The sequence below is a fragment of the Cupressus sempervirens genome, chromosome 7 (genome assembly GCF_028749045.1).
Source record: "Cupressus sempervirens isolate cs-2001-9-10 chromosome 7, ASM2874904v1, whole genome shotgun sequence".
NCBI lineage: Eukaryota > Viridiplantae > Streptophyta > Pinopsida > Cupressales > Cupressaceae > Cupressus > Cupressus sempervirens.
Window position 1 is genome coordinate 750,496,414 of NC_143124.1, and position 22,743 is coordinate 750,519,156.

The 22,743-nt window shown below is 36.2% G+C and overlaps 1 protein-coding gene across 3 annotated transcripts in view; it reads left to right on the plus strand.

Moving 5' to 3' along the window:
- Positions 1 to 22,743, plus strand: part of LOC149549441 (Rab3 GTPase-activating protein catalytic protein) — a 238,579-nt gene that overhangs the window by 144,659 nt on the left and 71,177 nt on the right. For all 3 annotated transcript variants that reach the window (XR_016354087.1, XM_089792818.1, XM_089792819.1), the window contains exons 14-17: positions 1,432 to 1,524; positions 2,317 to 2,393; positions 8,989 to 9,175; positions 9,346 to 9,420. Coding sequence is in view for 2 of the 3 variants with exons in the window: in XM_089792818.1 (XP_089648944.1) it covers positions 1,432 to 1,524; positions 2,317 to 2,393; positions 8,989 to 9,175; positions 9,346 to 9,420 (432 nt within the window). In the remaining variant the exon portion in view is untranslated. The remainder of the gene's footprint in view (positions 1 to 1,431; positions 1,525 to 2,316; positions 2,394 to 8,988; positions 9,176 to 9,345; positions 9,421 to 22,743) is intronic.

Here is a 22,743-nt window from a genome sequence, read left to right on the forward strand (position 1 = left end):
AGAAGATGGTCCACATCTTCTTCACCATTTTCATATTATAAGTATCTTGAGGGCACCCCAAAGCCAACTTTTTGAACCAATCTGCAGTTAAAATCCTTTTTTGCATTGCTGCTCATAGTAAGAAGCCTGCCTTTGGCAAACCACGTTTATGCCAGCATAGTTGTAAAGGGATTTTTGTGTTATAAGGAACATGATTTTGATTAATCAAATTATAGGCTTCTTTTACCATACTTTCTCCTGTTTTAGATTTGACCCATTTGATATTGTCTGCTCTATCTGTAATCAAAATATTTCTTCGTTTAAGGATCTCTTGAACATCTTCTCTTTCTTCCAGGCTTAAAGGTATACCTTCTAATGATTTCCAATTCCATAGCATAAATGGGTTGCTAGTAAGTATTTGTATGTAATTGTTGAGAGTGTCCCCCCAGATGTCTTTAAGGATGGTTTTAACTCTTTGATATATAATTTGTTGTTCTAATGATATATATCCTCTCCAAGAGTCCTCCCAAAATAATGTTGAATCACCTCTTCCTACATCACAACTTATATTCTCTGATATTATATTTTGACATTCCAGTCTGTAGTTCCACAGCTTGGAGCCCTTAGGAGGATTGTTTATTCGAAATATATTATATACTTGTTGCCTCATCAGGATACAAATACTTTTTGTAATTAATCCTTGCCCATTTCCTATTTTGCTCCTTATATAATCTCCATACCAGTTTGGCCCTAGTGCCAAATTTGCATACCTATATCCTTAATCCCTGCCTCTCCTTGATTATGTGGCTGGCAGATTATATCGCATTTGATTAGAGCAAAATTGCATTGTTCAAAGACATGACATTTGGTAGATTAGGACAGCTAACAAAACTGCCTTAATCATTGTTGCTCGTCCTGTACTAGAGAGCCACTTCCGTTTCCAGCTATGTATCTTCTGATCTAATTTGGATATTACTGTATCCCAAGATTTAGAGGAATGGGCCCTTTCTCTATAGTCATACCTTGTAATACAAATATGAGATAGCATTTATTTCCTGTCTTGGTTTCCAGAATTTGTGTTTTCGATTCTTTGTGTTCTTGAGGAATCTTCCTTTTGTATTTCTTTTAGAATGAAGTTGCTTTATCTATTTGGATTAACCCCTTTGGTTATGTTGATGCTTACATTGTTTGAATCTAATAACTGTGACTCCCTGGAGTTCCTTTGATTAACTTTTGGTAATTATTGGCCAATAATATATTTTCTTTATTTTTCCCTGAATGTATTTATGTGCTTGGACAAAATTTCTCGAGGTAGCAAATGATTAGCAATTTTCTGTGTAGCCCGTTCAAATTGGGCTAGCATGCATGTACAGTACTGGACATAATGCATGTGTATTTGTTTATCTGGAAATCACTTTACTATATTTATAATTTTTTTTTAAAACATGTCAGCTTGCTGTATGCATCAACAAGAAAATATCAGAGCGCACTAAAGTCAGTAATATTGTTGAAAGCAAAGTGCAAGAGCAAGGAGATGCTGAAGTGGTATGTAATTTAGTATGCTAATGTTATAACACTCCTTTTACATTCAACTTGTTTCAAAAGTTTTGTTTTACCATTAACGGGTCTTCTCCTTTTAATATTACATAGGATCAAATTGCTGGGATTTATCTATTTGGATTTACCACTTCGGTAATGTTGATATTGCTTAGTTTCTAATGATTCATTTCACTACCTGGACTTTCTTTACCTCTAGCACTTTTCTACATTAACTGATTCTTTTGAGTCCCATCAATTGACTTTTAATTGTTATTGGACTCTAATATAAGTTCTTTTTTCCTGACTGTATTCCTGTGCTTAGATGAAATATCCCATGTTATTGAGGCGGCAAATTGGTGTTATGTTCTGTTTAGCTCGTTCTAGTTGGTTTACCATGCATATATGTTACCAGACAGAATTTACCTGAAGCTACATATGTGGAAATTAGTTTTACTTTCTTTTCCCTGTTTTGGTAACATGTCAGCTTGCTTTAGGTGTCAACAAAAACATATTAGAGGGCAGGAAAATTGGCAACATTATTGAAAGCAATGTACGGAAGCTAGGACATACTGAAGTAGTATGCAATTTAGGATGCATACCAGTTAACATTCCTTTTAAATGAACAAATTTCAGTAGCTGCATTTTAAATTTATTCCACTGTCCATATATCTGTATATTCATTGTTTGTTAAAACATAAAAACTACTTCAAAAATTTAGATGTTGTTTGAGATATTTGTTGGCTCATTATGTAAACATAGATTTTTGTTTTCTGACTTCCTTTATCATCGAGGAATCAGGAAGAGCTCAAATCAGTGGAGAGGGGTGAAAAATGCCAGCATCCTTCTAAGGATATACTAGATGGAGAACGTGGCAGGTGAAATTTACAAGTGAGAATCATTTTTGTTGCTTTATTTCTAAGGATGACTTGTGTAGGAATTCAATGTCCATATATATGGAGAATGAGAAATTATTGAAATGTAAATTTGATCACGATGTGGTATTTGATTAAAATAGCACTGTCTTGTTCGTATTGTGCATACAAGTTTTCCTACCCACCTGGATATGCTTAGTTGTTATTGCTGGGGTTAAAAATGGTTAATTAATTTAGTTGATGTTCATCATAGATGTTTTCTTTATTAATGTGGACACTAAGTGAATGTGTTTAAATTTTACAATGAAAGAGATATATGTGTATGCAGATGCATGATTATTACCTATCAACAATAGTTTTAAGACCCTTATGCTCATTTTAGATTTGATGGAACCAAGTAGCATTTACTCTGTTCAATTTGATAAAGTAGCTTCATTTTGAAAGGAATCAAGTCTAGATGTTTAAAGTGTTTGTGAGAGAATATTGTTCAATTGTTTTTTTGTGTAGAACTAGAAAGATGATTAAATCATATTCAATATTCGTCTTTGAATGCATTATTAATGCTAAGTGGTTCGAGATCTGTTTGTTTTTGAAAACTAGTATAGTGTAATAAGCCCAATTGGCTATATCAATAACAATCATCAATTTTCCTTTACTAATCAATAGTCTAACATTTCATCAAACATTTGAGAGTCTTTACTGTTATTGTTCCAAATTTGATAATCTAATTTTCAAAATTACACTAGAGAATGCAATTGGGCACTTACAATTTCAGATCAATTTAATATTAAGAAGTTTGTATGAATGCCAACATTAATTCATAATTCTGCCTTACAAACTGTGCAATTATATAATTATGAAAGACAAACAATTTGCTGCAGCTTTAATTCAATACCAACAATGTTTCAAACAAATAGTAGCGACAATAATATTTAAAATGCCAAGAACCTAGAAATATAGATTGACTTTGACTTTAATTTGCATTCCAATGTGAATCTACAACAACTCCAATAATATATATATTGCAGGCTATATAAATTGAACGCAGCTCTTGAAAATTGTAACCCGACCCCTCAGAAATGTCACACAAACCCTCTTTAGGTAAACATGACCTTGCAATTGATAAACTGCTTCCCTCTAGTGAAACAACAACCCTATAACACTCGATTGAACTTCCAGTTGGGACGTAGAAGCATAAAATTAATAATTCAGTCTTCTATTCATTCTCTAGAATCCAATCTTCAGCACTTGTTCAATCAACTTCTCAATAACAATAGATACAATAGAGAAGCAATTACAATTTGCTTTACCTCAGCAGAAAATTGCAAGATAAACTCAGAATCTAACCCTTATATTTGAGCAAGGGCATAAAACCACAGACTCAGAATTGTCACGAAGACAACAAGCAAAGAGATAAACAAATTATCAGATGTTTTACTCATCAAATGAGCCCATATTTATAATCTCTGAATGACACAAAGTTTCCCAAATGAACTTCTCTTAGGAAGCTTCCCACATACAACATTAAAATATAATAAAGTACCATTATAAACTAATTTATTAATTGCTTTTGGCTTTGAAAATGACCATCTAACACGTGAGGCCATTGCTTCTTGTTTCCATGATTTGGAAATTTTCGCCTTGGTTCTAACGAGCTTATGATATTGAGGCGACGAACAAAAATAGCAACCTTAGCATATTTAGATGAACAATAATAGCATCATAATCGAAATCTGACAACACCAAAGTGATTCTGATGATGAGAGACGAGGAATGAACTTGATAGGGTGACTTGCTATAAATAGACGCTCCCTCCAAGATTCTTGGAGCTCAAACCGGAATCCCGAAATAAAAACTGAGAGCATCCCCCAACTCCTTTGATTCAACTGAGCTCATTGGAACCAATAGATTGACTTACTATAATTAGTAAGTCTCTCAAACAGAGCCAAACACATTGTAGGTTGCTAGAAAGCCTATAACCACACAACTGAGACCTTCAAATCCCACCGTCAACTCACGAGGGTCACGATGGTGAATTGACCTGGCCAATTGCAGGAACTTGCTAAAAATGGGGACAATACAGTCCTCCCTCCCTAAGATTGCTTGTCCCCAAGCAATCTCGGAGCAAAATGAACATCGCAATCCACCTGGATCCCAAAGGTAGAACTGCATACTATCCGTGCTGTGTACAAGCAACTCCTGTAGCACCAACACCCAAATAATGAACATCAACATTAGAATCATGTGAAAATTGACCCGAGGTGCTGGTGTAGGTAACAACCCATCAGAATTCAACTCAATTGAAATACCAACTTTGTCAGCATCGGAGTCCCCATCAAAATGATACTCACACCCAACTGCACTATGGAGATGGTAACAACCATAGGTACCTTAAACACTACCACCAACTTCAACCTCTACCAAATTGTCCTGGTGTGTAGATGTTGCAAGGGGTCTAATTTGCAGCTATCAATCCCATCTGCAAAAGATGGTGCTAACCCATCCCATAGCGGATGGGATGAAGTTGGAGCCAACCCACACTAACACGAAACCAAATCCCCTACTTGTGGGTCAAAATAAAAGTGATGAGCACTCCTCACAGTGTAATGTCAATAAAAATTCCCAATCTCTGTCAAGGGCTCATTAGTATTGGTTTGCAAATCAGAAGATGGCTCCAATCTCTGACTCTGAACTACTGGTCGGCCAGGATCCTAGGCAATCCTCCCAGGAAACCCAACCTCAAGATCCCTGTGGGGAAGCATAGTAGGCAGAGTCTCTACAATCTTTCCCACCAACCTCCGAATGGCACGAGAACCTCAGATGAGAGTATCTTCAGACACTTTGTATGAATCCTCCCACACATCCGAACTCTCCAAAAGATACTCCATGAAAGACTTTGTGTAGTAGAAATTATGTGGAAGCATCGACTTGCTTCCATGTGACCCACAGCTGATCCCTCTTAAAATGTGTCACCGCCAACTATCCGATGCTATTAGCTGTATGAGATGAAGAAATAGATTCGCTTCAGACAAAGGGAAGCAAATCAACATGAGAGCTCGACTCCACTGATACTCTTACTTCATCCGTATCTACTGTACCCATATCCGAAATGGATTTGTCTGCCACATCATCACATCCATCATCCCCCACTGTAGAACCAAACTCACCACCAACCACAATATGCAAATGAATTGGATCTCGGGCTAGTGTGGTTCGAACATCCTCCAACTCCATGGTCACCTCATCCAATCGTGACTGTGACTCTTGAAGAGCCAACTGAGTACACTGAAGAGAGTCCACAGTCACCTCAAGCTCTTGGATGAGCTCAACCACCTCCTCCTCTTTCTCTAACAATGTCTCATAATAGGTGCTACCCCACTCCAGAAGGTAATCCCTGTCAGCAACTAGCTACAAATAGTTATGCTTCAAGATTCCGACAGCCTCTTAAAGCGCATGAACCTCTGCTAGAGAGAGTACTATCACTGTGCTCATTAGACATAGGAGCACCCCAACTGGATGTAGCTAGCATCAGACGAATCTCATCATAATGCTCAAAAGCTAAAGAGATGTCACTTTGACTCACCTTCAATTAATTGGTGACATGATGCCTCTGTAACCCTTGCGTCTTATGCAAGCTCTTTGTCTCACTAACTGAACTGTGATAGGAAATTGAATTAGAATTGTCCACCACAAGATTGCTCATACGTGTGCTATCATCCTCGTACAATTTTGCATCCAAGATACAATTACCATGTACCTCAACAAATTTCTCATCTGAAGAAATGGAAGCCCTCACAGTATCAATCAACTCGCATGTTTCAACTTCCACCTTAGTAGCAAGATCTTGCAAACATCAATCCTAGGACCCATCCAAAAACTTCTCGGAGTCATTACCCAATATCTAACAAGGGGTTTCATACCCAGTGTAGCTCATAGCATCATCAAATGGATCATCAGATGTGTCCATACTATTTACATCCACATCTCTCAATAAAGCCTCAATTGCTAACACCTGACTTTGTACACTTGACTCAATGTCAACCTGTGAATCAATAATGCTAGAGTATGAAACCACATCTACTAACTCTGTTGTATCATCCAAATCACCAACATCAAAGCTAGGTGACTTCATACATGCATCGGTCTCACCTGAGGAAGCAGCTGCCTTTTACATCGAAGCAACACCATGACAGTCATGTACAAATCTCTAATAATAATCCCTTCCTCGAGAGAGTGTGAAGTATCAGTAGTAACAACTGCATAAATTGTCTCTACACTAACTGCAGCAACAACTCTAGGAGACTCAACCTACTGAAGCTTAGTGCTGCTATCCTTTGCTATTGACACAACCACATGTCCCTGTGAATAAGTCCCTCATCAACACTGTGGATAGGACTAGCAGGTGCCGTACTAAATATAGGTCCATCTGCATTGTGGACACTTGTCAGGGAAAACTCAAGCCTCCTTCCTGTCGACCTTTTAAAGGCGAAAACCATATACCTCGCTGCCCTCTCAACCGTCTTTGGATTCTACAAGCTCTCTGCCATCCTCTGCCGATGAAGCTTAAGTTTCTCTATACTCTCTTAAGGAATTTGATTTCTAGCTATCTTCCTCACTACTCCGCTCGGCCTCCTGTATCCGTCCATAGCTGTAAAAAACTAGAGTGCTAGTCACTCCGCGTGCAACAACAAATCTGAAAATAAAACAAATTTCCTACCCCACAGGATACCAGGAAACCGCTCTGATACCATTGCAATAACCCTAATTGGCTATATCCGTAACAATCACCAATTTTCCTTTGCTAATCAATAGTCTAACATTTCATCAAACATTTGACAGTCTTTACTGTTATTGTTGTAAATTTGATAATCTGATTTTTGAAATTACACTAGAGAATGCAATTGGGACTTACAATTTCAGATCAATATAATATTAAGAAGTTTGTATGAATGCCAACACTAATTCATAATTCTGCTTTATGAATTGTGCAATTAGATAATTATGAAAGACAAACAATTTGCTACAGCTTTAATTCATTACCAACAATATTTCAAACAAATAGTAGCAACAATAATATTTAAAATGACAAGAACCTATAAATATAGATTGACTTTGACTTTAATTTGCAGTCCAATGTGAATCTACAACAGCCCCAATAATATATATTGTAGGCCATATAAATTGAATGCAGTTCTTGAAAATTGTAACACGATCCCTCAAAAATGCCACACAAACCCTCTTTAGGTGAACATGACCTTGCAATTGATAAACTGCTTCCTTATAGTGAAATGACAGCCCTGTAGCACTCAATTGAACTTCCAACTTGGACGTAAAAACATAAAATTAATAATTCAGCCTTCAATTCGTTCTCCAGAAACCAGTCTTCAGCACTTGTTCAATCGACTTCTCGATAACAATAGATACAGTAGAGAAACAATTACAATTTTATTTACCTCAGTAGAAAATTGCAAGATAAACTCAAAATCTAACCCTTACTTCAGGAATGTCACAAAATCACAGACTCAGAATTGTCACAAAGACAACAAGCAAAGAGATAAACAAATAATTGGATGCTTTACTCATCAAATGAGCTCATATTTATAATCTCCAAATGGCACAAAGCTTCCCAAATGAACTCCACCTAGGATGCTTCCCACATGCAACATTAAAATATAATAAAGTGCCATTATAAACTAATTTATTAATTGCTTTTGGCTTTGAAAATGACCTTTTCCACCATAACTTAAAATTCTAACATGTGAGGCCACTGTTTCTTTTTCCCATGATTTAAATTTTTTTGTCTTGGTTCCAACGAGGTATGATATTGAGGCGACCAACAAAAAACACCAACAAAAATAGCAACCTCAACGTATTTAGATGAATAATAATAATAATTCACCGGTCTTGTAAAAACACTTGAAGAAGCATCATAATCGAAATATGACAACACCAAAGTGATCCTGATGATGAGAGATGACAAATGAACTTGACAGGGTGACTTACTGTAAATAGACGCTCCCTCCAAGATTTTTGGAGCTCAAATAGGAAGCCCGAAATGAAAACTAAGAGCATATCCTAACTCCTCTGACTCAACTGAGCTCATTGGAACCAATAGATTGACTTACTATAATTAGTAAGTCTCTCAAACATAGCCAAACACACCATAGGCTATTGGAAAGCCTATAACCACACAACTGAGATCCTTAAATCCCACTGTCAACTCATGAGGGTTGCGATGGTGAACTGGCCTGGCTAACTGCAGGTAGCTGCTAAAAATGGGGACATTACATATAGTTTAACGACCTTATGCTCATTTTAGATTTGATTGAACCAAGTAGCATTTTTTTTGTTCAATTTGATAAAGTAGCTTCATTTTGAAAGGAATCAAATCTAGATGTTTAAAGTGTTTGTGAGAGAATATTGTTCAATTCGTTTTTTGGGTAGAACTAGAAAGATGATTAAATCATATTCAATATTTGTCTTTTAATGCATTATTAATGCTAAGTGGTTCAAGATCTATTTGTTTTTGACAACTACTATAGCAGAAACATCTTTTCTTTAGATTGATTTAAATTATACTTTTTATTTATTTATTCAGGTCTAGTGAAGTTGAAGAAGAAGTCGACATTTCAAAGCTTTCAGGATCTAAGTTGCACAATAATTTTCAACCTAAACTTAGTCTTCAGAATGGCCCTTCATATTATGAACAAAGGGGCTCAGCTGGACCCGTAGGAGATATGATGTTGCTGAAGGCCTTCAAGAGGCTGCATGCACCCTTTACTCAGGTTGTGGAGCACTTAGAAGAAATAATATTGGATCTTTAGAACATATACCCATCTTATGTTTTGCAAATTAGTGTTGGATCTATGAGCTGCATTTAGTTCATTTTAAATTAGCAAGCATTTCTTCTCAATGGATATCATACATCTTTAATATTCAACTCCACCTTGTGCAGGATATACCAATTATGACACAAGATATGCATGAAGAACGACAACAAGCAATTGAAGCTCTTAGTAATACTCTGGCTGTAAGTGAGGGTGATGCTTGTGAGATTGTTTTTTTCATATCACATTGTTTGATTAATGTCTTTTATATATGTGAGTAAACATGTACAATCATTAAGCATTGTACTTGTAGCATATTATGGTTCACAAGGTAACTAGGACAAGAATGGTTAAAGTTTTGCCTCCTAGCTGATTCGATATTTAAATTTCGTTGTTGATAGGACGGCAAGGCATTGGGCTGCCTTCCTTTGTTTTGTGAGAAGACATCTGTATGGGGAAGTTTTGTTGTCTCAGCAACAATGGTTTCTCATATGAAGTAACTTCTAAAAGCTCTACCTGATTTGCAAGAATAGGGTTTGGTTGGTTTTGGAAACTATCCTTCCGAAAAATTCTTTTAGGTCAGATTTGAGTGTGTTCTGGCAAAGCGAAATAAAGTTTGATGAACTGTCAGCCTAAGTCACTGAATTGAAACCAGGGACTGATATGGGCACATGGGTATGGTTGATAGGGCAGCAAGTCATTGGGCTGCTTTCCTTTGTTTTGTGAGAAGACATCTTTATGGGGATGTTTTTTTGTCTCTGCAACAACAGCTTCTCATATAAAGTAACTTCTAAAATTCAAACCTGATTTGTAGGGAAAGGGTTTGGTTGGTTTTAGAAACTGTCCTTCCAAATTCCTTTAGGTTAAATTTGAGCGTGTTCTAGCAAAGTCAAATAAGATTAATTAACCATCAACCTAAGTTGCTGAACTGGAATCAGGGACTGGTACATGCACATGGGCATGGCATGCCACTTTTGCAATTTTTTTGGTGTTGCGTATGTTGTGGGTATATCTATATAAAAAACATAAATATGTACATATTTGCAGCCAAAAAACAGAAATTTTAGAGGCAATATGCATGCTTCCTAGTATTTTAAAGAATATTTTTGAGCCTTGAACATTATTAAAGTTAATATGCAATTATAAACTATAAATCTTGTTAATATCAATATATATATATATATATATATATATATATATATATATGTATGTATGTATGTATGTATGTATGTATGTATGTATTTTGCTAATGTATTAGTAACAATACTAAATGATACATTTATATGTAACATTTAATTCTGAGAACCATAACAACAAAAAGAAAACAGAAAAACATCCCCTTGAATCAAGCTGAATAGTTTGTGCACCATTGCTGATAGCTATGGATCTGGGGACAAATATTTTTCTACAAATTCAAGATGGTATGGACAGATTTAAGTTATGCATATGTTTATATGTAAGCAGTTGCTGCAACAACAGAGCATTTCATATTTGTTTTCTTGCACTTGCCAAAAGGAATTTGCTTGTGGGGAAGGGAGAAATGCAAACGATGCACCATGAATAGAGAACATATGAGAAAGGGAAAAACCTATTATCCCAAAGACAACAATGAGTAAATATCTATGCAGACATAAAAATATAAAAAACTCTTCATATTTGTCTGGGTTTTCCTTGCAAAATGGTTTAGGGTGACTTGCAATAGAGATTTGGGAAATGTTCTTTGGATGAAACACATGTAAATCATTGTCAACTGTTGGAATTGTGTTGATGTAATGTTCCCAACTAGGAGGCTGCCAATTTTCAATAATTAACATACACTACTATGCATCTAAGCTGAATTTATTTTAAGGAATGATGAATAACTCATGATAAATTTAACAATTAACACATTTAAGTCCAATTCCTTCTTCTCTCTTAAACATGCCAACCTTAAGGAAGATGGGAATTTCCATGTCACAAGGCACTTGACACCAGTCTACAAGTAGGCATCCTCAAGGCGCTGAGAGTGCATGCTCATACCCATCTTGGGATTTCCCCTCAAGGCATTGGAAACACATATCCTTACCCATCTTGTAATTCTCCTATCTTGTGAGGATTTACTTTGTCTGGCCCATATTGACAAGAACCTATCCTCTTAAGGGGTTATAGTAAATGATTAAGGAATTGCCTGCAATCTTCAATTCCATTTATTATGAAATACACAGACACGCACATCACACGCACACGCACACGCACACGCACAAGCACCCACATGCACGCATGCACGAGCACACACACATACCCACACACACCCACACACACACACATGCTCATGCACGCATGCACATGCACCCACAACTGCACACGAACACTCATGCACACACTCTCATACACACTCCGTATTTATATGCATTTACATATAAGTTTATTACAGTTTATTAAAATAATGTTTTATTATTTATTTAATGCTCAAGAATGTACCTTATTGTGATTTCAAGTGATGAGATCATCTCTTATCTTATCTGCAGTTTCTTTTTAGAAACTTGCTTATTTATGGATATTGTAAACTTATTTATTGATTGTCATTGCTCATTGTTAATACCGTTAATGTTTTGTAGCTTTAGTCAGATAAACCTATAAATAATTATATATGAGATATAATTTGTATATATATATATGTTTGTTACTTTAATTATGCAATTAATGAATAGACATGTCTCTTGAAGGGACATGTCTCTTCATAACCTTATTTCCAAATAAATGCGAGAGAGTTTGCTGCATTTGAAATATACAGAAATCACAGGTAGTATTATTTTGATTGCAGCAATCTTCGGACAATAACATGGTATCAGAGCAGATTCATTCCTGAACCGGTACATTGATTGTTTTCGTATGATTATTGGTTGGAGAGCATTACATTATTTTAATCACACAACGTAAATTGTGCATAAATTTTGATATTAACCAGTTGTCATAGTAAACTAGGGTATTCAACATTAATATCAAGCATGGAATAGAGATCTACATAAGAGTCTTGCATTGGCAGATGTATGTGGTTAATAACATATGGACACTAGAGATCGCTGCAAGTTAAGAAAAATAGGCATATCCCTGACTACATTCTTTTTTTTGATGTTTTCCATAGAGGAGCTGAATGAATCCATTCTATATTGGTTGCACTGGAATCAGAATCCATCAGAAAACTTAACGATGCTCAGACTTGGCTGAATGCCTCTCACTAACCTCCAGACTTACATGGATGACTTAAGAAATAATAGACACAATCTGTTTCATAAAGAAGAGACAGTTCTCTGAGGAAATAATGGAGTGTTATCAATGGTTGGGAAGGAAAATTATTGCCCATTGTTAAACGGGATATAACTGTAATACGTGGATGACGAGACAATGCTATGATACATATTTGTTCTTGAACAATGGATTGTTGTCTATGAAAGTGTCACAATGTGTATGCCTTGTCGCCACCCAAATGATATCACTGCAATGTTGAAATGTATGGCAGCCTACCGCTTGAAGTAGTGTTGTGCTGTGATATGCATATTGTCACCAATTATTGCGGGGAATGATTATTGTCGCATATCATCAGTGGTATCACAGAGGTACACTAGGCTATGACTGATTTTTTTATTCTGCAATATCAAACTTATGATTATCATCATAATTCGCGAACGAAAAGAATGTACATTGATGTGTGTGCTAAGCTATCAATAATGATATTATCAATGATATGGAAGCTTCTACTCTGCAAACCAGCAGTAATGTTATTCTATTATGTATGCTGCAGAAGCATCTATCGTTCCTTTTATAACGATGAGGGAGTAGCAATGTTGGGTAGATGGCGACACTGGTCATAGGTATTTAGTTGAAATTGATAACACATGATCACTTCAGTTTTCTGGTTTAAATTTAGAGAAATATCACATATACCTCAAGGTGCTCGCAAATATTGATGAAGCTCAAGTAGATATTTTATCGGTTATTATTTTCAAACATTTACAATAGGGCCAAATCATTATTGAAGATGTGGTTAGTATGGCAATAGAAATCCAACCCCATGAGTTTAAATAAAGCAAGCTTTGAAAATCAATGATTCGTAGAGGTGTATCGAGGCTTCCTAGAATTGTTCTTGTTTGAGGGTCGGAAGACAACGGATCCCTAGTCATGAAGAATATATAATTGGAGCTGATTACATCAGTTTTTGGCACTGGCAGTGAATCTATGGGTTATACTGTATCGAAAAATATTGCCTCGTGTGGCAATGTTCAAAGGAAATGAGTGTAAGCTTATTCATGCCATGCGAGTAATATATTCTAATTGCAATTACATTCTATGGATTCTTAATCTATGTATGTGGTGACAAGTCGAGCAAAGGTATTTTCTCTTATTCAATTGGGAACTATTAAGAAATATAGTGAAATTGAGAACATGGCTCTTGTCATCAACAAAACCCAATTGATTGGAGCAATGGGAATTTCCTTACGAAAACATATATATTGGTGGGAGTGAGAATGTAATTAGTGGTTTGGATATCAAAGAAGGTAATGACAGTAGCAATAGTACACAAGGACGTTGAATCATCAAACTTGGCAAGTTACTCCTAAATTTGACTCATGGACCAATCAACATGAAGTTGAAAGTTCACGTCAGAGAGGTAAATAGAGGCAACTTGGCTACTACAATAACAAATTTTAATGAGGATAAAAAAATAATGAAAGAAAAGATAAAAAAAAAACTAGATGCATAGTACGACAACTATAAAATCTTGTAATGATGCAATAAACAAAATATGATAATTGCTACTCCTAGATGAGTATCCATAGATGTGGAATTCCTTTGAGAAGTAAAGTAATTTTTAATCTTGTCAAAACAAAGTAGTTGATTGCTCAACAAGTTGTGGAGAATGTGGTTTAACCACTACTAGTTGACAACTAGAAATGCCTTTGATTATGACAGTAGAATGATTGTCAACCAGAGCTGAATTCTTGGTCGGATTGCTCCCATCGTGTCCCTCCTGTAGTTGAAGTATACTAAGGTTCTAAGATCTATCAAACAAAAGATAATTAATCCATGCTTGATTAATGCACATGAATTCTTATAGTTATTAACTCATTGTATAACTTTGATAATGAATCATGCATGCTTCATTTGCATTAGATAATCTCTTTAATGCTTTGAGGACAAACAAAGAAGCATAAGAGATTGCATTCAGGGAATGAAGAACTTGATAGTTTCTATTATGAGATTGAGTTGGTACTTGGAGACATTTCTTTAAAAGAGGGAGTTTGGCAATCCATTAGAAGTAACTTTAAATGAAGAGGTCAAGAGGTTGATGCAAGAACTCGAGCTTTAGTAGGAGTAGTTAGAGGACTTGTTTCATTTTATTTCTGAGGATCTTGTTCATATTGGTTCAGAGGGAGTGGAGCATGTCGAGATGGATTCTCTAATGATTAGAAACTATAGCAATTAAATGACTATGATTCATGGAATGAAGCTTTATGTGAATCAAGGATTTCTAGACTATAACATTCCTAGATAGATGGATACTTGTTGAACCAGGGAGGATTATAGATCATTAGAGGAAACTTTGGATAAAGAGAGGGAGAGGATAGAGGATATGTTATAAATTCAGAGGGAGTCTTGACACCTTAATGGAAATAACCTTGACAATGAGGTCAAAAGGTTTGCGTTTCTTCATGAAGAAAAAGTTCCAACGAAATCTCTCATAATATAGTCTTCTCTATGAGAGATAAGTTTGAGGTGAAAACCTGATTCTTTGATATGATTCATGGTGGATGTCATGACAACACATGATAGGATTTGTGGTGACTTCATGTGTGTATTAGCTTGCCTTCTGTGTACATCATGAGGAAGTGACAACTTCCAAATGATTATCACTTGTACTTGCCGAAGTTATTCAAAGGTGATGATCTTACAATAACTTAAATCATCATATACATTTTATGTAAATGTTGAAATAGATCATGAAAGGCTTTACCTTGTAAATCAACAACCAAGTGTTGGATGCCATTAAATTAATGGTCTATAAGTTGTTTGTATAGATATATGATAGGTATTTGGTGAATATCTTGCCTTGATATTTTGATAGGCTATTACTGTATTGATTACTTGGTGGATATCATTAATTTAATGTTCAGATAGGCCATTACTTAGAGTATTTGGTGGATATCATTAAATTGATGTTTTGATAGGCCAAATGTTTTGTAGCTTTAGTCAGATAAACCTATGAATAATTATATATGAGATATAATTTGTTCATTATATGTAAGGTTTTATATATATATATATATATGTATGTATGTATGTATGTTATGGAATTAATGAATAGACATGTCTCTTGAAGGGACATGTCTCTTTATAACCTTATTCCCAAATATAAATGTGAGAGAAATTGCTGCATTTGAAATATATAGAAATCGCAGGTAGTATTATTTCGATTGCGACAATCTTCGGACAATGACAAATACATCAAATAATCTACGAATTACTTACATAATATGTTATCAGAAAAATAGTATTTTTACAATTTTGAACCAATTTCTGATTTGTGAAATCGGCTTTTAAGAAGGGTTTCTTTGTAGTGTTTTTTGTATCTCTGCAAATCACGTTTGTATCTAGGGGTTGGAAGTGTTGGCATTTTTTGTTTTTCGGGATTTGCTCACATCTCCAACAGTCCCATTTTTTGCTAATGATGCTTCCTATACCGTCGTTTCTTGTTTTCATGCAATATTTTGTTCTATTTGGATGTGTTTTTCTTCCTGCTGCTTGAGCGACCGGATTTCATTGCTGCACGACTTTTCTTTTGGTTTTTTTTGTTTGAATTTAAAGGATTTTGTTAGCTCAATTTTTGGCCATTTTTTCTCTTCAAATTCGTGACCCTATTTCTGCAAATCATCGCCATTTCACTCGTCTTTTCTTAGCTCGCTGTTTTTCTGCAAATTACAGCCATTGTTGGGGGGCATTTCAACCCATTTGTCTCGCAAATCTACTGCAAAGGCCGCCACCTAGGGTTTCTAAATCCCTTTGTCTTTGATCTGTGACTAACACTTTTTATTTCCATTGTTTTTTTGCAATCAAAATTGCAGTTGTTTAGGGTTTTTCAAAAAATGGCTATGGTTTCGTTTGAAGCTCTCGTGTTCTTTATCGTTATGAAAAACTACTTGCAGATTCTTGACGAGTTTTTGAGATCTTATCTAGGTCATTAGAATTTTTTAGGTGCCTCGTCTTTTGTGCCTCATTTTTCATGTCGACTGAATTTTATTCTAATTTCACATTATTTTCTGGGTTTTGTGACATCTCTTCTGACTCTTCATTGAATTTTTTAGGATCTTGAAACAATTATGTTTTGAAATCCATGCCATAATTTTTGTGCCAAAAATATTAAAATCTGTACCCTTTACTATGCATTGAAATTCATGCAATCTATATCTTCATAATTCCTTGTTTCACATGTCTCAAAAATCGTAAAGATGGCTCCATTGACCACCATGTTGGAAGGCAGTCAACGTTTCAATGTAAGAAACTACAACACTTGGAAGCAACAAATGATCACCATTTTTGAATCTCATCGCCTTGATCAAATTGATTTGGGAACCATTAAGTGTCAAGTCACGATGGATCAAGATTAGGAAAAGTTTGATGCACTTAATTCTGAAGCTATCATGCTCGTTAAACTTTTTGTTATAGATGATCAACTTTCACAGGTTCCCTATGGAAAATGTGTTGCTGGAACTTGGGAGAACCTAAAGGCCTTGCATGAAGCCTCTGATAAAAGTTGTGCATTCTTTTCAAACAATCAACTTTTCTGCATCATGATGGATAAAGAATGTCCTTAAAGTAACATGTGATGAAGATTAAGGACATTCTTGATCAGTTGGAGGTGATTGGTTGGAAGATGGAGGAAGAAGACATGGTGCTTATTACCTTGAAGAGTATTTCGAGGTCCTCTGAACATTTTGTTGAAACTCTCTACATTGCCTCCACGAGTGTTGATTTGAAGTTTCCAGCCCTCTCTACCAAGCTCCTATTGTAGGACCGTTGGAAACAACAGTTTTGTACTAGTTCTTTCTCATCTTCTGCAATGCAAGCTTTTGTAGCACAGTCTCAGCCGGAAAACAAAGGGAAAGGCTAGCCTTCGCCGTAGAAGGGCTTGGGTCAACCTCAAGACAATTCTAAAAAAAAAAGAACATACAAAGCAATTATTGTCATAAATACGATCACATGAAGAAGGATTGCCATAAGGGATTGGCTTCTAAATAGAAGAAGCAAGGAGGGTCTCAACAGAAAGTGCATGTAGCCAAGCACACTAAGCAGAAAGAATCTCCCTTTTACGCCTTCATGGCTAAAAGGTCTATAGATCATGGAAGTCTTATGCCTGTACATTAACTCAAGTGTTTAATGCCACTTTACTCATCAACATGACTAGTTCACAAACTTCTCTCTGTTCACTGACTTAGTTGTTTTTGAAGGAGAAGAATACACAATTGTTGGTAAGGCCATTGGTAAGGACATTCTCCTCAACTGGATGTTGTATTCAGCTTAAACAAGCATTTGGTTGTTGATTGGGAGACTCACACTATTGTAGTTGGCATTGAGGATTATGGTCTTTATTGACTTGTGGATATTGGTGATTCTTCGGAGTCAGCAATGATAGCCAGAAGTTCTTCCATCACCAGTCTTTGGCTTTAATGGTATGGCCACTTAAATGTGCACTATCTCTCTCAATTTTCTCGAGAGGGACTTGTAGATTTTTTGCCTAAGATCTAGACTCGACATTGTGGTGTTTGCAAAGCTTATTAGGCTGAGAATCAACATTGGACACTGCTCACGAATGGTGACTCATGGTGAGCCTCTAAGGTACTTCAGTTGGTTCATGGTGATATTTGTGGGCCAATGCATACACCTTCTATTACAGGTTGCAGATATTTTTTTCTTTTTGTTGATGATATCAATCGTAAAATGTGGGTGTACTTTCTTAGACAAAAATTATTTGTGATTATTGTATTTTAGAAGTTTAAGGCCTCGATAGAAAAAGAGTCTAGTTGTATAATCACTCTTAGGTCAGATAACAGGGGGTGGGGGGTGCTGTTGGGGAGAATTTGTTTTACTGCATTCTCCAGCTTCTATGATACACATGGTATAAAACATCAGTTAACCACACCCTACACTCAACAAAATGGTGTTGTAGAGGACACATTCGTACTACTGTTGAGATGGCTTGTTCCATGTTACAACACAGGAGTGCCCTTCATAAGTTCTTGGTAGCAGCAGTTTTCATTACAGTTTATCTCCTTAATGGGTCCCCGATACAAATTATTGAGGGAAAGACTCTTGAAGAATTTTGGACTGGTCATAAACCTAAGATTAGTTATCACAAAATCTTTGCGTTTTTAGTTTATGTATGGATTCTAGATGTCCAGTGCTTCAAGATGGATTCCAAGAGTCAAAATCTTAACGTTCACAGGGTTAAGTGACAACCATAAGGGATATGAATGATAGATGTCGACATAGATCATCTTGTCTTCAGCAGGGATGTTGTCTTCGATGGACATGTGGACCGCTTCAACCATCCTCATTTGTGTAGAATTTTGAGGATTAGCCTTTGAAGGCTTCTGATTTGGGTGCCTGTCTTCTGATAGGTCTACCTGATGGGATGGATGATGCAAATTCTGAGTTTGAAGATGCTCAACCTACATGTCCTTTGGATGATGATAATCTTCCACCTATTAAACTTGTTACAAGTTTGATACCAGTCCTAGCTCCTACATCCGATGTTAGTTCTTCTACTCCCCAACCTAATTGGTGAGCTAAGACTATTGGTGATCTTCATCATGATGAGCTCATTGAGGGTAGATCATCGACAAATAAGAGCAAACAACAGCGTACAATTAATTTTTCTCTCATGACCAACGTTCACAATGTTTATGAGCCTCAAAAATATTTAGAGGTTAAAGGGATACATTAGTGGGAGAAAGTCATGCCAGTTGAATATCAGTGTCTTCAAAAGAATTACACTTAGGTCCTTTCTGATCTTCCTTTTGGGAACCAACCTATTATCTGCAAATGGGTGTATAAGGTGAAATAGAAAGTTGACGAAATCTTTGACAAGTACAAGCTCATCTTGTTGCTAGGGTTTTCATTGAAGGAAGGCATTGACAATGAGGAGACATTTTCCCCTACAGTCAAGATGAGTACTGTTTTTCTGGTCCTTGCCTTAGTAGCCCAAATTGGTTGGAAAGCTCAGTAGATGGATGTTAATAGTGCTTTCCTCAATGGTGAGTTGAAGGAAGAAGTCTATATGACTCGGCCTCTGGGGTTCAAGGTTGTCGGTTAATAACACAAGTTGTGCAGGTTGGTAGAAGCACTCTATACCCTGAAGCAGGCTGCTCGGGCTTGGCATCGAGACAGATAAGTACCTCAGAAATCCTGACTATCAGAGATGTCCATCTTATCCTAATTTGTAGGGCAAACAAGTTGGAAATGAGATTCTCCTGGTTGTTATCTATGTTGATGTCTTGATCATTACTAGTAGCTCAAAACAATTGATGGGTGAACTCAAATATCAGGTGTGCAGCTCATTTGACATGACACATTTGAACCTTCTCCATTATTGCTTAGGTGTTAAGGTTTGGTAGAGAAAGAGCAGTATCTTCATCTCCCCATCCAAGTATGCTCGAAATCTTCTAGATAAGTTCTAGATGCAGGATTGCAAACCTGCCTCTACACCTATGGAAAAAGGGCTTAAGTTATCGGCTAAGTCCAATTCACCTGTAGTAGATGATTCATTGTTTAGGCAGCTAGTTGGTAGTCTCATCTATCTCACTACCACTAGATCCAACCTCAGTTTTGCAGAGAGCTACGTTTCACACTTCGTGATAGCCCCCAAGATTGATCATTGGGTAACAACGAAGCGTTTTCTGTGTTATGTCAAGGACACTTCTGATTTTGGCCTCTTGTACACTCAGAGTCAAGATCCTAGACTTCTTGGTTACACAGATTTAAATTGGGCAAGTTTAGTTGATGACAAAAAGTCAATCCTTGGGTATGTATCAATGCCAAAGGGGGAGATTGTTAGCATGTATGTTGATGGTATTCTTATGGGGAGTATGATAGCAATACTGGAGACATAATTCAGAGCTCATGTGTTCCATTCATAACAGAGCTTGTCATTGATGTCAACATACATTTTATTGTGTGAAGAGTTTTAGAGTTACAAAGGAATAATTGTTTGCCATGGTCAACGATCAATGACTTATGTTATGCACATTTGGTAGCTTCAGGAGATTGCCTTGATGCTATGTTTATGTTCGCAAAAAGAGATTTTTAGTTTTGGTAGAGTTATGCGAAGTTTTTTGAAGCTAGCTTTCAAAGAGAGTTTTTTGGAAAGCGGGTACTGGTAAAATGGCTATATCTTTTGACAAAAATGAAATCTAGTTAAGCGTGTTTGAAGGATGGTTAGAGACATACTGAAGATGCTATGTTCTAGAAGTCAAAATTAGATATGGAATATTAGCCGACTTATTGAAGATTGTTCATAGTACTATATCCTGTGAGCCGACTATTGTAAAATCATTGTGGAAAGAGCATAATTGTAATGTATTGTGTAGTGCAATATCTTAAATATGTCCTATATTATTATTGTAAATTGTGAAAGCCTCAAGACCGACTCAATACTTGCTTTACGACTTGTTATAAAGGAAAGTTTGTTTCCTTGATTGTAATCATCAACGAGATCATTTTGTTCTGCAGACTTAAAAGTGTGATCCAGTGTGGATGGTTATTGTGTATGTGAGCCTCAATGCAAATATCTATTTGATGAAAGCAGAGATTTATGTTGTGGATGTATTGTAAGCTTCAAAGGGATTGTATTGGCAAAGGAATTGCTGTTTAGTTAGTTCAAAAATCTTGGATATGCTTATTCGGAAGATTATCTAGTGAAGACTCTATTTTGAGGCTATTTGGACAGTGGGTTTAGTTGTCCTCATTTCAACTAGTTGGCATGTAATGTCCCTTCTTTTTGGGGACATTAGAAATATTAAGAAGGGACGTATTTACAATATTAAGTTTGACTATGTGAGCTAGAAATTTATTAGTAAATGTCAAATTAATATTCCAAGTGGTCACAAGAGGATGAGGAGAGATAAGATGAAAAACCCAGAAAGGAAGTCGAAGGGTCATCGTTGCGAGAATAAAAGGAGAAGAGACCCCTTCCTTTTGGCATGCTTGATTTTATGATTCAGTTCAGTTTTCTCTTTTGTGAGAGATTTCAGAAAGTGTCAGCTTTTAGCTAGTTTAAGGACGTAGCCCCTCGTGTTGGCAGACAGTGGATGCAAACCCATTGTCCTCGGAAACATCATTTCAGGTGTTTCATTTGCACTTACAGGTTCTTATTCTAGCATTCCAATCTGACTGTTAAATCTGTTTTTAGGATTGGTTTTTTGTACTGGTTATTGTATTGCTGTTGTATAATGCAATAACGTATTTGTGGAGTTGTATGGAAGTTTCTGGTTTTAACATTATAAGTCTGTAAAGCATTTCTATATGCCTAAAATCTTGAATATTATTTTGAAAGGAATTGGTTATTAATTTGTGAAGAATCTCCTGGTTAAAACATTGTATTGTATTCCATTTGCCTATTTTTGAGTTTGAATATTATTATTAAGAAGCTGGTTAAACATCTGTCAGCTATTGTACTGGATTCTACAAGGTTTTAGTGCTGGTTATTTTATTTATAAGAGAAATCAACAAATATTCGGTCAGGGATATTACAGTGGTATCGGAGCTTCGACCTTGCCATCCTATTGGGTCTAGTCAAAGGTTTAAATTGCATACCATCAAACCTGCCAGCCTGTGAGGTCTAGAAATAAGTACAATTGAATCTTAAGTAGAAACAGATTTGCAGAAACAATGAAATAGTGTTTCTCAAATGGTTTTGGATGTTCTGAAAATAACTAGACTTTCTCAATATTTGTTTTTTGTGGAGTTAAGTTCCTACATAATTATATGATATATTGGTGTGGACGCGGGGATTGAAAGTTGCATGCGATTTGGGGAAATCTTCTATATATCTTTTGCGACAATTCTCTGAAAGGGATGGTTAACACACATTTTCCCAAACTAGAGTGGAATATCGTAAACCTCTGTTGTGGAAAATGGGCAAACATATATACTGCGGGGTTGGGGGGCTTTTATTTCATGTGGCCTAAGTAGGAGTACTACATTTGGAGTATAAGGATTCTTGGTTGTGCCGATAGTTTTCTCTTGCTCCATATTTTATGAATAGTAGCTATGCAGGTCAAAGAAGTGTAATAGCGGCCAAAACAGGATTGGAAGGTATGGATAGTGTACATGACTTTCCAAACAACAGTCGGAGGATAAGCTACAACAGAATAAGGGGTCATTAGGATATTTCAGTGGACATCATTCATGCACTCAACCAATATTTGGCATCCTTCTCTCACCATTGAAGATCGTTTGAGGAAATCAAGAAGTTGAGACTAACAAACATTACT